At 39.7% G+C, this 15,113-nt stretch overlaps 1 protein-coding gene across 1 annotated transcript in view; it reads right to left on the bottom strand.

Moving 5' to 3' along the window:
- MUC5AC (mucin 5AC, oligomeric mucus/gel-forming) overlaps positions 1–14,706 on the bottom strand; it is a 32,540-nt gene extending 17,834 nt beyond the window's left edge. Inside the window, exons 1-30 of the mRNA XM_075281260.1 lie at positions 14,605–14,706; positions 12,770–12,910; positions 12,556–12,615; positions 12,168–12,429; positions 11,962–12,076; positions 11,757–11,847; positions 11,449–11,555; positions 10,670–10,886; positions 10,420–10,545; positions 10,099–10,216; positions 7,766–7,904; positions 7,574–7,681; positions 6,650–6,719; positions 6,402–6,539; positions 6,155–6,319; positions 5,965–6,059; positions 5,448–5,574; positions 4,967–5,222; positions 4,801–4,847; positions 4,443–4,543; positions 4,016–4,167; positions 3,788–3,926; positions 3,599–3,709; positions 3,247–3,426; positions 2,927–3,166; positions 2,557–2,713; positions 2,047–2,175; positions 1,448–1,592; positions 848–891; positions 26–220 (exon numbers count right to left, since the gene is read on the bottom strand). Coding sequence (XP_075137361.1) covers positions 26–220; positions 848–891; positions 1,448–1,592; positions 2,047–2,175; positions 2,557–2,713; positions 2,927–3,166; positions 3,247–3,426; positions 3,599–3,709; positions 3,788–3,926; positions 4,016–4,167; positions 4,443–4,543; positions 4,801–4,847; positions 4,967–5,222; positions 5,448–5,574; positions 5,965–6,059; positions 6,155–6,319; positions 6,402–6,539; positions 6,650–6,719; positions 7,574–7,681; positions 7,766–7,904; positions 10,099–10,216; positions 10,420–10,545; positions 10,670–10,886; positions 11,449–11,555; positions 11,757–11,847; positions 11,962–12,076; positions 12,168–12,429; positions 12,556–12,615; positions 12,770–12,910; positions 14,605–14,665 — 4,036 coding nt within the window. The 5' untranslated portion in view covers positions 14,666–14,706. The remainder of the gene's footprint in view (positions 1–25; positions 221–847; positions 892–1,447; positions 1,593–2,046; positions 2,176–2,556; positions 2,714–2,926; positions 3,167–3,246; positions 3,427–3,598; positions 3,710–3,787; positions 3,927–4,015; positions 4,168–4,442; positions 4,544–4,800; positions 4,848–4,966; positions 5,223–5,447; positions 5,575–5,964; positions 6,060–6,154; positions 6,320–6,401; positions 6,540–6,649; positions 6,720–7,573; positions 7,682–7,765; positions 7,905–10,098; positions 10,217–10,419; positions 10,546–10,669; positions 10,887–11,448; positions 11,556–11,756; positions 11,848–11,961; positions 12,077–12,167; positions 12,430–12,555; positions 12,616–12,769; positions 12,911–14,604) is intronic.
- Between the last annotated feature and the right edge of the window lie 407 nt (positions 14,707–15,113).

Raw genomic sequence — 15,113 nt, 5'->3', positions numbered from 1 at the left:
ATAACGGATCAACTTAAATCTATACCTTTAGTAGTGGTAGAAGGATGTGTTGATGTAAAGGTAAAGGGTGTGGTTGTAGAAATATGGCAGTCATGAATATCTCTGTAAATGGTGCCATTTTCCTTGCAGATAGCACTAATACAGCCTCCGATGCCGTCAGTGGTGTTGTAGATAACATCATTGTAATTGTACATTTTACCCTGGTATTCACACTGGCATGCTGTAAAACAGAGTACAAACATTTAGCAACACTTTACATTAAAATAGCATATGAACAGAATTGTAAGATTGATATGTCATAGATTCAGAACCATAGCTTGGGTTCTAATGCAAAATGTGTAACAGGTACAACTGTATGTCGAAGGTTGGGGTTGGGGTCCAGCAGATGGATACCCAATTGAGGTGGCTCCATCTGTATTTGTCTTTTAATGTCTATTGTTCTCATTCTGTGATGGATGAGAACAATGGACATTAAATAATGGTGGTGTGAATCTACCCTAACAATGATGTTTGTCCTGTGTGTGTGATAAATCTCATAGAGAGGTCCCATTCTACCGTTCCATAGTAGTCAATGGAGAGAGCGGTGTATTCTTTTCTCACTGTAGGTAGAACCAGCATCTATGGGATAACTTGGTGATATGCCAGAAATGTTCCATATGGGAATACCCCTTTAAATAAATTAGTATATGTTTTGACTAACACAGTCATAGTGACAGGTTCACCAAGGCTGGCATATACAATGTATACTGTATTTGTTAACAGCAAAGATAATGTATATCTTTATGACTGTTCTATAAACTTATCGTAATATCACTTGTTTATTCATATACAAAAAAAAAACATTTACCTTCTTTATGGTACTTGCATTCTACGCCTGACAAACTGCATGAGCTGTAGATAAAAAGATGCAAGAGTCAAGATTCAGGTCTATAGTGTCACAGTTGTCTCATGTTGTCATCTCTCATTTATCCATAGGATAGGTGATGGGTGGCTGATCGGTGGGGTTCTGACCACTTGAATGACCATAACTATGAAGATCCCAAGTCCCTCGTTTGAATGGAGTACAAATGCCACAACAGTCAATGTTTTATGGGCCTGGCAAAACATTTGGCAGTCCCATAAACTTTGGATGGTTCACATGCTTGGCCATTCAGACGTGGAACACAGGATACCAGTTCTCATGGTCGGTGAGGATCTCAGTGGTCAAAAGCCCACTCTTGTCATTGACTTTGCTGGTAAGTAATATGTTTTAATCCTGGGACAACCTCCTAAAGAGTAGATATGCATTGATAATACGAGGATATCGTTCCATTTACAGTAATATACTGTATAGCTCTCTATACATTGATTAAAATAAGATTAATCTCATAATATAGGTTCCAATATACTATATTTCCATAATAATATGTTATCTTGCTTTTTATTGAAGGTCAGCCAGAACACTTACCAAACCTGACAGTTCTCTGTGGTAGGTACAAGTTGTCCAACTTTATAATGATTTTCGTCATCATCATAGCAGCCACACTGGGCCACACACTCCATGTCGTCCTCATCAAAGAAGGGTTTAGCTTCTGGACAGCTAGGGTAACATCCTATTCAGGTAGAAGAAGACAAGTGTTGTGTTAGGTTACATTGAACTCAACCAAGGGGCACCAGGACTTCAACATGTATTTACTGAGTGTAGGACATAGACATTAGATTTTTCCAGACCTTGCTAATTTCTAGTGGACTCACCAATAATCTACAGTCTATCGGACCTGCCAAATAGTTCCTTGTCTTTTACGTACAGTTGAGAAATCTGTTGAACTGTATTTTAACATTGTTTGGTCTGGAAATTTTCAGTCCTAAAAGTAGGCATGTTCTATAGGCCCAAAAATGTATGATTATAGAGAAATTTAGGGTGGTTGGATTTCTCCTTGCTTAATGTAGAGCCAACAGATATCTGAGGTGAGTTTAGAAGAGTAAATCCTATTTTCATTAGTCCTTCCATGTGATCATCTTCCTATTCCAATTACATTATAATTGAAATGGAAGACATTCTCTTACCTTCCAAGCCAGATAGATCATTCAGGCACTTTCCACTTGGGTTCCTACAGGTCTTCAAGCATGGAGCTCCACAAGGTTTGTAGTGCCATTCACACACGCCATCGGGGTTGTAATAATCACAGAAAAGAGCTGGAGAACAAAGAAAAACCCATGTTATTTGATACAGACAGCAAAACTTTAATTCACATGAAAACTAGGGTTGAGCGTTCGGGATCTGAAAAGATCAGATCCCGATCCCGATCTTTTTTGGTGGGATCTAGGTCTCACGTAAGTTCCCACAATGCTAGGCTACTGGCCAATCATTGTGGGAAGAGCAAACAATGTTGTTAGCTTTTGCCACAATGATTGGCCAGTAGCCAAGCATTGCGGGAACTAACGTGAGACTTCGATCCCGCCCAAAAAGATCGGGATCAGAATCCAATCTTTTCTGATCCCGTTCGCTCAACCCTAATGAAGACGTATGACCTTAATAGGAGGTGATCTAGAACATGGTATCATTAAGTTACTCACGACAGATGCTTGGGGATCTCCAGGAAACACAGGTTCCAGATTCTCCACAGGCTTGAGCATAGGCGGCCACGGCTGTGCAGAAACATTCACAGTCTCCACCAGAATCACAAGCACAAGCGTCTTCGACACAGGCTTCGTAGTACTTGGAGGGGTCAACCTGCAAAATGAATTATGGTAAATTAAGTCATTAACAATGATATATAACCATATTATAAAACTTTTATTTGTGCTACATGTCATGTGTATCCCTTCATGAATGGACATGTCGAAAGCCAACATGCCCACTCTTTTCATCCCAACGTCAACAGGGAAGCTCCGAAACACATCACTCTAGATTGTTGGCTAATCCCACAAAGATCAAGATCCATACCTGTGCATGGCAGCCAGAGAAGACTTTACTGTTGATGATGCTACATTGTTTCTGTGCCCAGGATTTTCTGTATGGGTTGGCAATGCAGGCATCTTTGGGTTCTTTGGCATCAGGGCATGTTGGTGAAATCTTCCAGCTGTTTCCAAATTCAGTAACATCTCCGACCACAGAGAGGCTTCTCGTGGTGAAGTCATTATTACCGTTTCCATCGTAATTCCCACACAGACCGCAAACTTTACCCTGTGATATTGAGATATCATTTTTAGCTCGATGTATATTGTCATTCAAAAATAGTATAATAGTACACAGTAAAGATTTACCTCAAAGTCTTTACTGAGCTTGATGAAAATGCTGGTCTTTCTGTCCCACATGAGGATGAGCCCATCATCGGCTTCGATGACAAGATAGATACCCATATGCCTGGCTTTGTATGGAGGAACTCCTCCGATACCACGTTCTACCACCTCAATGTGCTCCTCAGAGAGGATAAGCTCATAGCTCTGCAAATGGAAAATAAAGTTCTAGATTATGGAAATACATACACATAACGTTTCGTAAAATAGGTTGTCTCATAGAGATAACCTCTTCTTCTATGATGGCTACCCTGGAAATAATCTGATTTAGACAATCCCATTTTATTATCCATATTTTAACCAAATATGAATTTCTTACCCCCAGGAAGACTTTGATGCTCTTAGAACAAGTGGTTCCAGTGGTTCCACATGGGATGTTCTCGGTGATGACTCTGAACGTGCTGCTGTTTCCTCCTTTGCCACAATGGTCCTACAATCCCACAGAATACAATGAGCTGAAATGTATAGGCGTCAACTACTGTAATTCCTGCCATCTGCTTTATCTTACCTGGGCAAGTACATATTCACAGTCTCCATTGAAGCTGTAGCGTTTTCCATCAAAGGTAATATAATGTCCATCGCCATATACAGCGCAGGTGGCCAGACAGGGCTCATTTGTACATTGCCACATACGGTCCTTGCAGGTACTGTTATAATATAGCAGAAATTAGACAACTTTCACAGGCCTTAAGGTTTTTAGGTTTGATACTGTATATGCATGGCTACATGTTCATACCAGGTATTGCATTTCATCTTGATCTTCTCGCCAGGTTGATATGCCTTATCGTTGTGAATACATGGGCATTGATCTTCTTGGATACAGCTTCCTTTACCATCTGAGACCAGCCCTGCTGGACACACACAGCCGGATATACATTTTGCGCTGTACTGTAAGACATAAGCATAAAAATGTATTAAATGAGAGTAGCAAGTAGAGTAAGGATTGAGTCCAATCTCCTGTAACCTATTGCATATAGTAATATTTTATGTGACCTAATTATATAACCAGTATGCATAAGTCTCTTTAGCGACCCCTAGTGTTGACAGTAGGTAGACAGAAAATTACGATTTAACTTTAGGTTTTCTAAGGAAATCACATCTGGATTAGGGATTATGACATCCAATTCATGTTTTTCTTAATCTCAGCTGTCCGGAGTACTCACACAAGCCATGTCCAAAGTCTGACAACTCTTCTGACATTCCGCGCCTTTGGTTCCTGCTGAAACGTTCTTGCAATCGAGATAAACCATAGGGGCAGTGCAAGCTGAAACCACAAAATAGATATAAGTATTCCAAAAGGGGAAAAAAATTCTATCACATCATCAATGAGAACGTTCATACCACCAAGCACCATTATAGCAAGGCACCTAGTGAGTGGGTCCTGGTAGGCCCTGTGCCTAAGGTACTGGGTGCCAGGGGAGCCACTAAATAGGGTAGGGCCGCTGAAAGCTATATCTTTGTCATAACTGAAGGAAAGCCTCGCTATGGTGCAGAGGTTGATACATAAAGCAATATTATTACCTGGTTCGATTGTTCCAATACAGCTGAGTTTTCCCTGAGTGCAAGTGCTGTAAGTTAAAAAGAAATAGTCAAGTTATTCAGAACAGCCGTAGATCATCTTGATACACTGTAGCAACTGTGTGATAAATAATGTCAAATTCCCATCTATGTGCTTATTCACACTCACCACATAACCCCATTGTCATGAACGACTTCTCCAGAAGGAACGGCGGAACCTTTGAAGTAACATGGGCAAGCTTCGGCTGGCACACATTTGCCACTGTCATCCATGTAGAAGTCTTTGGCACAAGTGCAACCATCCACAGGGATAAACTTAATACTACAGGTGACATCAGGCTCGCTGAGAGATCGGCAGGTGGGCTGGCAAGTGCTGGTTGAGTAGGTGTAGATCTGTGTTTTAGGGCAGTTGTTCATGTATTTAGCTGTGAAGGACACAAGAATGATTTATTTTAGAAATGCAAAATGGAAGAATAAAATTGTGCTGAAAAAAATCCTGAAACAACAACACTTTCATCTGCGGGATCAGATGCAATACCAGACACAACCTATAGAAAATTAGTGGCGCTATTCCTAGAGAAAGCTTTTTTTCTTTCTAATGGATTCTAATGTTTTATAAAGTGGTTATATTAAGTTAGTGGATCTCTTACTGCAGACATTGCTCCTCCATTCTGTCACGATGACTCCTTTGGCAGCACAGGCTCGGACGTAGGTTGATAGGGATGCGCACATGCATTCTTCACTTTTTTCACAGTTACAGGTGTCAAACATACAGTTCTGAGAATAAAAACCAAAAAAAAGTTAATGGACACTGACCATTTGTATATTACGGCATCCTTAGGATGTGCGCCACCACTTCAGACTCCAGACTCAATGTAAATCAATATACAGTAGTACATCAGATTTGTCTGGAGTGTATGTTGAAGACTAGATTCACTTTGTTCTGATATTTCACGTCTTGTGTTACACCATAGGAGCAATAGCAGATCTGTCACGTGATGGACACTAGTGACTAAAATGGGGTCTATTGAGTTTCCATCATGGTGTCCATCATATTATCGCACCCAATAGCGCAGCATGATACTCTATTTTGCCCAGCTCTCTTGACGTACTGAACAACAGAGATTCCTAGAACTTCATGTTTGCCTTAAAGAAAAAATGACTTACTTGTTGGTAAACTGTTGGATTGACTACAGCATGGCAGTCAGCAAATGGACCAGATGGATCAGATATAAGACCACACCAGTGCTGGGCGTATTTCTCTGTAGTATAGGACAAAAACCACAAATTAGACAATATCATCTCACAATACCTCTTACAAATACTCAGTTTAGACATCTTTCTGCACAAGTCTTACCATTTTCAATACTAAGAGCGCAAGGATCTTCATAGACATTCTTAATATTTGCACAGTCTGCTTGGGTCTTCCAGGTGTTGGCGAAGGATGCAGCTGTGCCTTCAATGACACCACTGATGGTCTGGAAGTCATCGGACTGTTTGTCATTGAAGTTTCCGCAGAGACCTGAGAAGATGAACATCTATAAGAAGCGAGCCTTACATGAAACGCTAAGGAAGGGACAACGTTGGTGTGAAGTCAAACCTACCGCATGCCTGACCCTTGAATGATGGATCCAAAACCACATAAACCTGCATGAATGGTGTCAACTGAGCCACCAATTGTAGTCCCAAGTTTGTCTCGACGACAATGTAGAAGGATGAAGGTCTGAACATGGTGACATTGGCTGTAATTAAATAGGGCATAATGAGAAAAACATGGCAGATGACATGAGCGACCACAACTATCACCAAGTATAAAAAATATCAGAAATATTATCCTTATAGCATATCCTACCTGCAGATACTGGCAGCCGAGTATAGACACTGTTTATGAAGACACTTCCGCAGGGCTTTATTACAATGATCTGGTAGGGCGACAAGACAGAAGAGTATGATCAGCAGGATACCGTGTTTCTCCGAAAATAAAACAGGGCCTTATATTATTTTTTCCACCAAAAAAAGGGGAAAAAATGGGGTTAAGGTAGTAACCGTAACCCAAACTTACACTCACAGTTGATGGTACTTGTTCAGGACACTTTGGAGCTACGGTATGCTTATTCTCCATCTCTGTGATGTCACGTGACATAACCTAGCACTGGAGGTTATTTTTGGAGAAGGGCCTATATTTCAAGCCTACTCCAATAACCCTGCAAAATCAATCTAGGGCTTATTTTCAGGGTAGGGCTTATTTTTGAGAAACAGCTCAAAGTTTAAGGGACCATAAATGGTCTTGAGAACAAAGGGGCAGAGACAGTAAATTGGGTTGAGTTGCAGTAAATTTACAACATGTGGATGATCAGAAAAAAACAGGGAACTCAGGAACGTAATGCAGATTTTTCTATCAATTGTTGAGGAGCTCAGTGGTAGATCCTCGCTGGAAGTGACATCACTCTGGAAATATAGCTGGGCCTTATGGTTGGCAGTGCAAGGGTCCTGGATTGGAAACCATTTAAGGACAACATCTACATGGACTTGGTTTTCTCTGACTTTGTGTGTGATTCTTCCTACACTTCATTGATAGGTGAACTTATATTGTGACCACCAATGGAGGATCTTATGAAAACTGTAATGGATGCCCACAATGAAATTTGGGAAAATGAAAGTATTGCTTAAGGAAAATGATTGGTGTGTAACCAATAATTTTATCAAATTTAGATAATATCCTATAAAAAGACACTTTAATAGTTGCCGGGAACTTAGCGGACCACCATGCACTTACTGTTTCTCCATTAAGGATAAGGGTGACGCTCTTGAGGCAAGTCTCGCTTTCGGTCAGACCACATTTACGCAGCTCTGTCAGCACAATAAAAGAGCTTTCTTTGCAATCCTGATTAGAAATTGAGAATATAAAACATTGTCAGTACATTGTCAAGTCCATACCATACGGGCGCTGACCGTTATATTGCTTTACCTTAGTCAGCACGTAGTTACAGTCTCCATGTACGCTGTAATGACTTTGGTCGTAAGTCGTAATGTGCGATCCTCCATCAATAGAGCAGGTTGAAGGACAAGGCAAGTCATTGCAGTTCCAGCGTCCTGCCGTACATACACTGTGAAAAATATAAGTAACGATATTAGGACATTGTATAGCAAAAACTTCAAAATGTCAACTTAGTAGCATAGACGTATGAATAGAATTGCCATGTGATGAAGTTTTGTATACAGCAGGTCAAGATTCAAGGGTCAGTGTTTGAGGCTTAACCTTGTGGTGACATGACATTGATGTTTCTCCATAAATCTTTGCCATGATTCCCTCCATTGCATGCCATATTATATAATGCTTCTCAGGGATAATATGGTGGGCACTGAGGTATCACATGGCAGTACAATGAGTTCCCAAAGGCCTTCATACCCATAAGAGAAAAAATAGCCACCCATACTGATTTCATAAGACCCATAAACTTATATTTTATTGGTCTCATAACTCTCCATGAAAGATTCTGCTTCAGAAGGAAGGATCGGACATGTTGTATTTCATCATGTCTGATCTTTGTCTTTCTAGGACAGGCGTACTTAACTACTTTTGGTAAAGGTCCGTTGACCAGGTTCCACCATCAAGTAAAGGTCCAAGCTGAACGCATCCAGTATTTATGGTATTTTTTGGACAGAAAGATGTTTCTGACTATTAGACGTCCCCCGGATTTAGACAAGAAAAATTTGGAAAATAAATTTGGCATTATACTGTGAGAGGGGAGACTAATATGGCATTATGTTGTGCGGGGGAGTAAGGCAAGTACGGAACAATATATTGTGGATGAGGGCACTATAGAGCATTATACTGCCGTTGGGGCAATAAGAAGCATTATACTGCCATTGGGGGTGATAAGGAGCATTATACTGTCATTGAGGGCAATAAGGAGCATTATATTGTGGGTGAGTGCACTAAGGAGCATTATACTGCCGTTGGAGCAATAAGGAGCATTATACTGCCATTGGGAGCGATAAGGAACATTATACTGCCATTGGGGGTGATAAGGAGCATTATATTGTGGGTAAGGGCAGTAAGGTTCATTGTACTTCCATTAGGGACGATAAGGAGCATTATACTGCCGTTGGGGGCAATAAGGAGAATTATACTGCCGTTGGGGCAATAAGGAGCATTATACTGCCGTTGGGGGCAATAAGGAGCATTATACTGCCGTTGGGGGCGATAAGGAGCATTATACTGCACCTGGCGACATTAAGTAACATTATACATTATACACATAGTTAACATTAACAGTGACTGGGAGAAATATTCATGTCTCAATAAGCGGCGACAGAGATTGGCAAAGGTTCCCTCCTGCTGTCTGCACAAGAGCCCTCATGTATGAAGACAACAGGGATGATCACCAATCCCTTCTGCCACCATTGCAAAGTATCAGAGGTTGGGGACAGTGGGCAGCAAAGGAAGGTTTCTCTGGGCCGCTGTCATAATGAATGACCTGCGAGACAGGCTTAAATGCGCCAAAATGTTCCAAAAATGCACCAACATTTTATTGCAAAATTGTGGCTCACAGTATGTCAACTAAAAGGTGGTATAAATGTAGACTAGACAGTATAAAGATATAGCACTGTGACAAATATGGCATCTATTCAGGCTGCCCATCTAGGTTTGCACTGCCTGTTAGTAAATCTGGGCTATGGTATTGCCCAGGGGCTTCCTCAAATCTTATTGATTCCTATTCTGAACGTCTAAAGATGGCAAGAAACAAGATACTGTTATGTTGTAGTAGCAAGCAACATCTCCGTGTAAAGTAGCATGCTCGGTGGTTAAAGGTGGCCTTCAGCCAAGATGTGGAGAGAGGGAAAGCAATGCTGATAATCTCCAAGAACCAGTTTTTATCTCTCCAAGCCAAAGTCAATACTCAAAAGATTAGAGGCGAGCTGTGAACAATGGCTATCAGGGTGGCGATATGTTACAAGCCCTCAATGTCATATCACCTATCTATTAATCAGAGAGGGGAGTTTGCACTTAATCACCCGATGTTTGACTGAAGGGAGTTACTCCCATTATTTTGAGTACAGGCTAATATTAGGATTGGCGGAGAATACATATAGTACACCACCCAGTCGGTAAGAGGGCAGCTCTCTTGCCAATTCCGCATATGTACATATTCTGTATGACTATATGGATACCAGCATTTTCAAGCTTGGTACAGTATACTAGAAACCTGTGTAGATCATCTCACTTCACACTTTTTGTTGGGTAGTATTGATTGAATACTAGGACATATTTCCATCAAGGCCATATTATATACTCACCAAGAGCTGCAGGTTGTACTATAAGCTGTTCCAGCGGCGTAGCTTTTACTGTTGAATGTACATGAGCACTTTTCAAGTGGAATACAGCCGGAGTTGTTGATGTCATCAAACACGGTTCCTAGAAGAAACGGCAAAGTTACTTGATGTCCTCTACGAGAAGTAAATGTGTCTCAACACAAGGTCCCGTAAAACTTAAGGGATTCCTTGGAACCCATCTGAGGGTTCCCGTGAATAAAGTGAGTTTGAGATGGATGAAGATACTCTAAAATGGTTTCCAGTTACTGGGTTAGTAGCTCTTAGAAAATCCAAAAAAATACCAACCTGGAGGGCAGAAGCAACCATCTAAGCAGTGGCTTTCACATAATGTACTCCTCTCTGGGTTGGTGCAAGTGTCGGCACATGGAGATCCACATTCCTTATATTCCATGTTGTGAGGACATGATTTATCTGGAAGAGAGGAAGGGTAATATTAAGGCCAAGGACGGTGAAGAGTGCAGACATGCAATATCTAGAACATCAATGTGAATAGTGAGCCCCCCCCATTGTTGGACTCACTGTAGAAGACACTTACGGCACAGATCTTTGGTTCTCCAGTTCTTTGGTTCTCCTCCAGCATGAGCGCATTGCCTTGAGTACTCAGCAAAGGTGTCACACAGAAATTCAGCAGTAGTTTCGCTAACAGACCGGCACAAGTCTTCTACACAAGCTTCGATGTATTGCTCAACAGCCACCAATTCATGACATTTTGAAAAGGATTCACTCAGAAGGATCGACTCACACATGTTCTCCTATCATAAACAAACAGAGGCCTTAAAGACTAGGACAATAAATCAATGTAGCTGTAACTATAGTATTGTACGACTATTCTTAGGGTGAGCTATGATATTATTAGAACAAAATACATAAGGGTGGTGTTAGAAACATAATCTATGACGGGAGAGCACGGAAACTTCCTATTGTGGCCCCAAGTGGTGGACATTGCTCCATGCCGTCCATATATCCTACTAGAGCCTATAGACAGAAGTTGTTTAAGAAGTTTAGGCAATGGGGTACGATATGCTTCCAGAGTCACTATGGTATAACAGTATATGAGGATTTTTATGAGTTCTGTACAGTGCCATAACTAAAGTCTTTTGGGCCCCCTACCTCATCCCTACAGTGATTTTTGATAGTTCTTAGTAGTTTTATCCACCTTAGTGTGGTTAGGGTAATCTGAGGGTCTCCTTGGTTTATGGGCCAGATGGAAGCTGCAATCTCAATACTGATGCCAGTGCTTATGGGCCCCCCTAAGGTTCCTGGGCCCCGGTGTGACTACACCCTCTCCAGTTACCCCCCTGGTTCTGTAATTACATAGTCAGTGCAGTTGCTCTTGGGTGTAGGCAGCACATCAGGACACTGTTCGGTGGGTCCATCCAACTTCTGTAGATTTCCAAACTGATTTTCAGTTATTTGGACACCTAAGGAAAAGATTTATTGTAAGAGAAATCCAAATGATTTTCTCTATAAGAAGAGATTTTTCACTCCTATGAATGACGTTGTTAGAATGTTACATCAATACATCATATGTATCGATCTACTTATCGGATAGAAATTCCGTACATACATTAATATATCATCAATGGAATACAATTATGTTGACGTAGAAGTCGAAAACTAACCATTGGAATAGAACTCATTGTGGACTGAGATGCCATTGAAGTCCCCACATAACCCACAGGTCTGGTTGGAATATTTCTCATCCAGTTCCAGCTGAACAAAAAGAAAGAAGAAAGATCTTGTTCTAAAGAGAATTCGCAACCAAGATATATTCTTTTTCTCCTAATTTCCCAATATAGTAAAGACTTGACAATTCTAGACTCTTACCAGTAGACTATCATCATCGTTCCACATGAAGACCAGCCCAAGCTTGGAGGTCAGGGAGAGATAGGCACCATGTTTCTCAATTTGGATGCCAGAACCGCTGAAGGGCAGTTGGACTCTGTACAAACACGGGAGTAGAACCGTTAATAAATGACATATCTATACCGATTTTTTATTTTACCAGTACAATGGGTAATAAAATAACTTACTCTTTTCCATTCACTAAGATGGTGTTTGGATTGATCTGTACTGCAAGTCCATCAATTTTCATAGTGATCTTGTCAATGCTTGGAACGTTGTTGACAACGGTACGACGGATTTGGATGTTGAAGTCCTCATAGGCGCTCTTACAATGAGACGCGTAGATATAATTACAAGTACCGGGGAAGTAGAATATGTCTCCATCAAAGTTCTTGTAGTGAAAGTTCCCCCAAGTACTGCAAACTCGGTTATTGTGAGCCGTGTTGATGGCTGCAAGTGAAAAACCTGATGTGACTTCGGTCATAGTTAACAGAAGGATAATGGCCAAAACTGGTATATTATATGGAATCCCTTAGACTCGATAACTTTCATAATAATAGAAGATTATGGACTTACCTCTCACGACGGTGTTTGTCACTGGGATCACTGATATTCTTGGCGGTCCGGTTAACAAAACTGTAAATAATTAGATAGGAGAGCGATCTATAATATTTCATGGCATCATCATTGATGGATTACGTGTCAATTTACATCCTCGCGTATTGTTATAGTATTGGTATAGCACAGATTTACAATATATAAGCGGACAATTTTGACTTTTAAGACTTACTTGTCGGCTGCTGTTTCACTTGTTGTTGTTGTTCTTGCTGTTGTTGTTCTTGTTGTTCTTGTTGTTGCCCTTGTCCTTGCAATGTCTCATCAATGGTGTAGTCAACGGTTTCATCGACAGTGTAATCGCCATAATCCTGAGCTATAGTTACATATAATAAGCGTATTTAGTCAAATATATATTGTAGATTGGTTTCTTACTGTTAAAGTCAACTATAGACCATGTTTATAGGATCTTTAGGTTTGGTTATCCCTATACATTGTACAAAGGTTTTCATGATTTCTTAAGTGTTTCTTTTTAACATGTTAGAATATTATCACTCTGTATATCTCAAATATCTTAAAGACGATTATACATATTTCCGGAAAAGTGAATGTCTAAATGGTGTAAGGAGCAAAACTAAATAAGCATAGGCTTGGAAAAGAAAGAACACAACATTACACCTTTCTTCCCGTAACCCATGTCTAGATAGGCAGTGATATTACGACACGCCTGTTTTCTAACCTGCTTATTGCTTCGGTGCTGAGATTTCAGCAGGTTTTCACAATGTGTACACAGACGTAGAAGAGTTCAGATTTTTAAAGATTTAGATACATGGGGGATAGAATAGATGGATATATGAGAGTGACGTAGATAGGGAACGTAGATAGATAATGGGATGATATATAAATGGATGATAGATAGATAGATAGATAGATAGGAGATAGATAAATAGATAGATAAAAGATAGATGAAATGGATAGATGATAAATAGATAGATAGATAGATAGATAGATAGATAGATAGATTGGATAAAATAGATAGATAGATAGATAGATAGATAGATAGATAGATAGATAGATAGATAGATAGATGGAATGGATAGATAGATAGATAGATAGATAGATAGATAGATAGATAGATAGATAGATAGGACATAGATAAATAGATAGATAAAAGATAGATGAAATGGATAAATGATAGATAGATAGATAGATAGATAGATAGATTGGATAAAATAGATATATAGATAGATAGATAGATAGATAGATAGATAGATAGATAGATGGAATGGATAGATAGATAGATAGATAGATAGATAGATTGGATAAAATAGATAGATAGATAGATAGATAGATAGATAGATAGATAGATAGTAGATAGATGGAATGGATAGATAGATTATAGATAGATAGATAGATAGATAGATGATAGATAGATAGATAGATAGATAGATATGAGCTAGATCGAGACAATATTTTTCTTAACACATGTGTACGCGTACTATTGTTCCATGTTTACATGGATTACACCATTTGTGTGAATCCTTGGACTGCTCTAAGTCTGGTCATACACAGCCAAATGCTCTTATGGATGAAATATATAGTACTGTCCTTATACACATGCATATATTGGCTCAGCCAAATACGTATATTGTATGTAGGGAAATCCACTGCTAGACTCTTCTAGAATTGGTTTATTTCCCTGAAAACCAATGGATTTACCATCAGGGTAGACTCTCATACATATTAGATCGAATGAATTTGCCAGCGAGAAACTAAAACAGAATATTCTACATCACCTTCCATTGGATTAGGGTTATTGGCAGTGTTACTTCTAGGTAAAGATTCTCTTCTTAAAGTTATTTTTATAGATTCTATTTTTATTCTTATTTTTAATTCAATTTCAATAGCACACAATACAATATAATGGATGGGTAAAAAAAAATTCCAACATCACATCATTTATTTTCCATATTCCATGAAACTGATGATTGGAAACTATAACATCTAATATTAGTATCTCCAGTTATTAATACTATTTTACTTTTTTACTAGAAAAGACAGAATACTCACCCTTTATTGGGCTCAAGAGGACTAGTAGGATCCACAGCGGGACCCTTTGGAAGGTTCCCATCTTCTTAGTAGCTGTGACCAGTACAGTGGATGTAGGCAAGGAACGGGATGGTCAGTCTGATGGTGATCTTTATATACACCTGTAAAAGCAACTTGGTGCCATGCCAGGATTGCTCCACACAGGTAACCTGGGAGGAGCTGCAGGTCTCTGTGCAGGTGTATAGGAGGATGCTGGAATTAGGTGTGGACTGTATGCCGAGGTGCATGCCTCGCTCACATGAAATTCATGATATGCAGGAATAGAATGTATTATATGGATTTACCCTAACATACTATATTATATATAAGATAGATAGATAGATAGATAGATAGATAGATAGATAGATAGGAGATAGATAGATAGATAGATAGATAGATAGGAGATAGATAGATAGATAGATAGATAGATAGATAGAGTGACATATAAATAGATAGATAGATAGATAGATAGATAGGAGATAGATAGATAG

Source organism: Leptodactylus fuscus, chromosome 7, assembly GCF_031893055.1.
Source record: "Leptodactylus fuscus isolate aLepFus1 chromosome 7, aLepFus1.hap2, whole genome shotgun sequence".
NCBI classification, from domain to species: domain Eukaryota; kingdom Metazoa; phylum Chordata; class Amphibia; order Anura; family Leptodactylidae; genus Leptodactylus; species Leptodactylus fuscus.
Note: the sequence above shows the minus strand (reverse complement) of the source record. Positions and strands in the feature narration are given on the sequence as shown.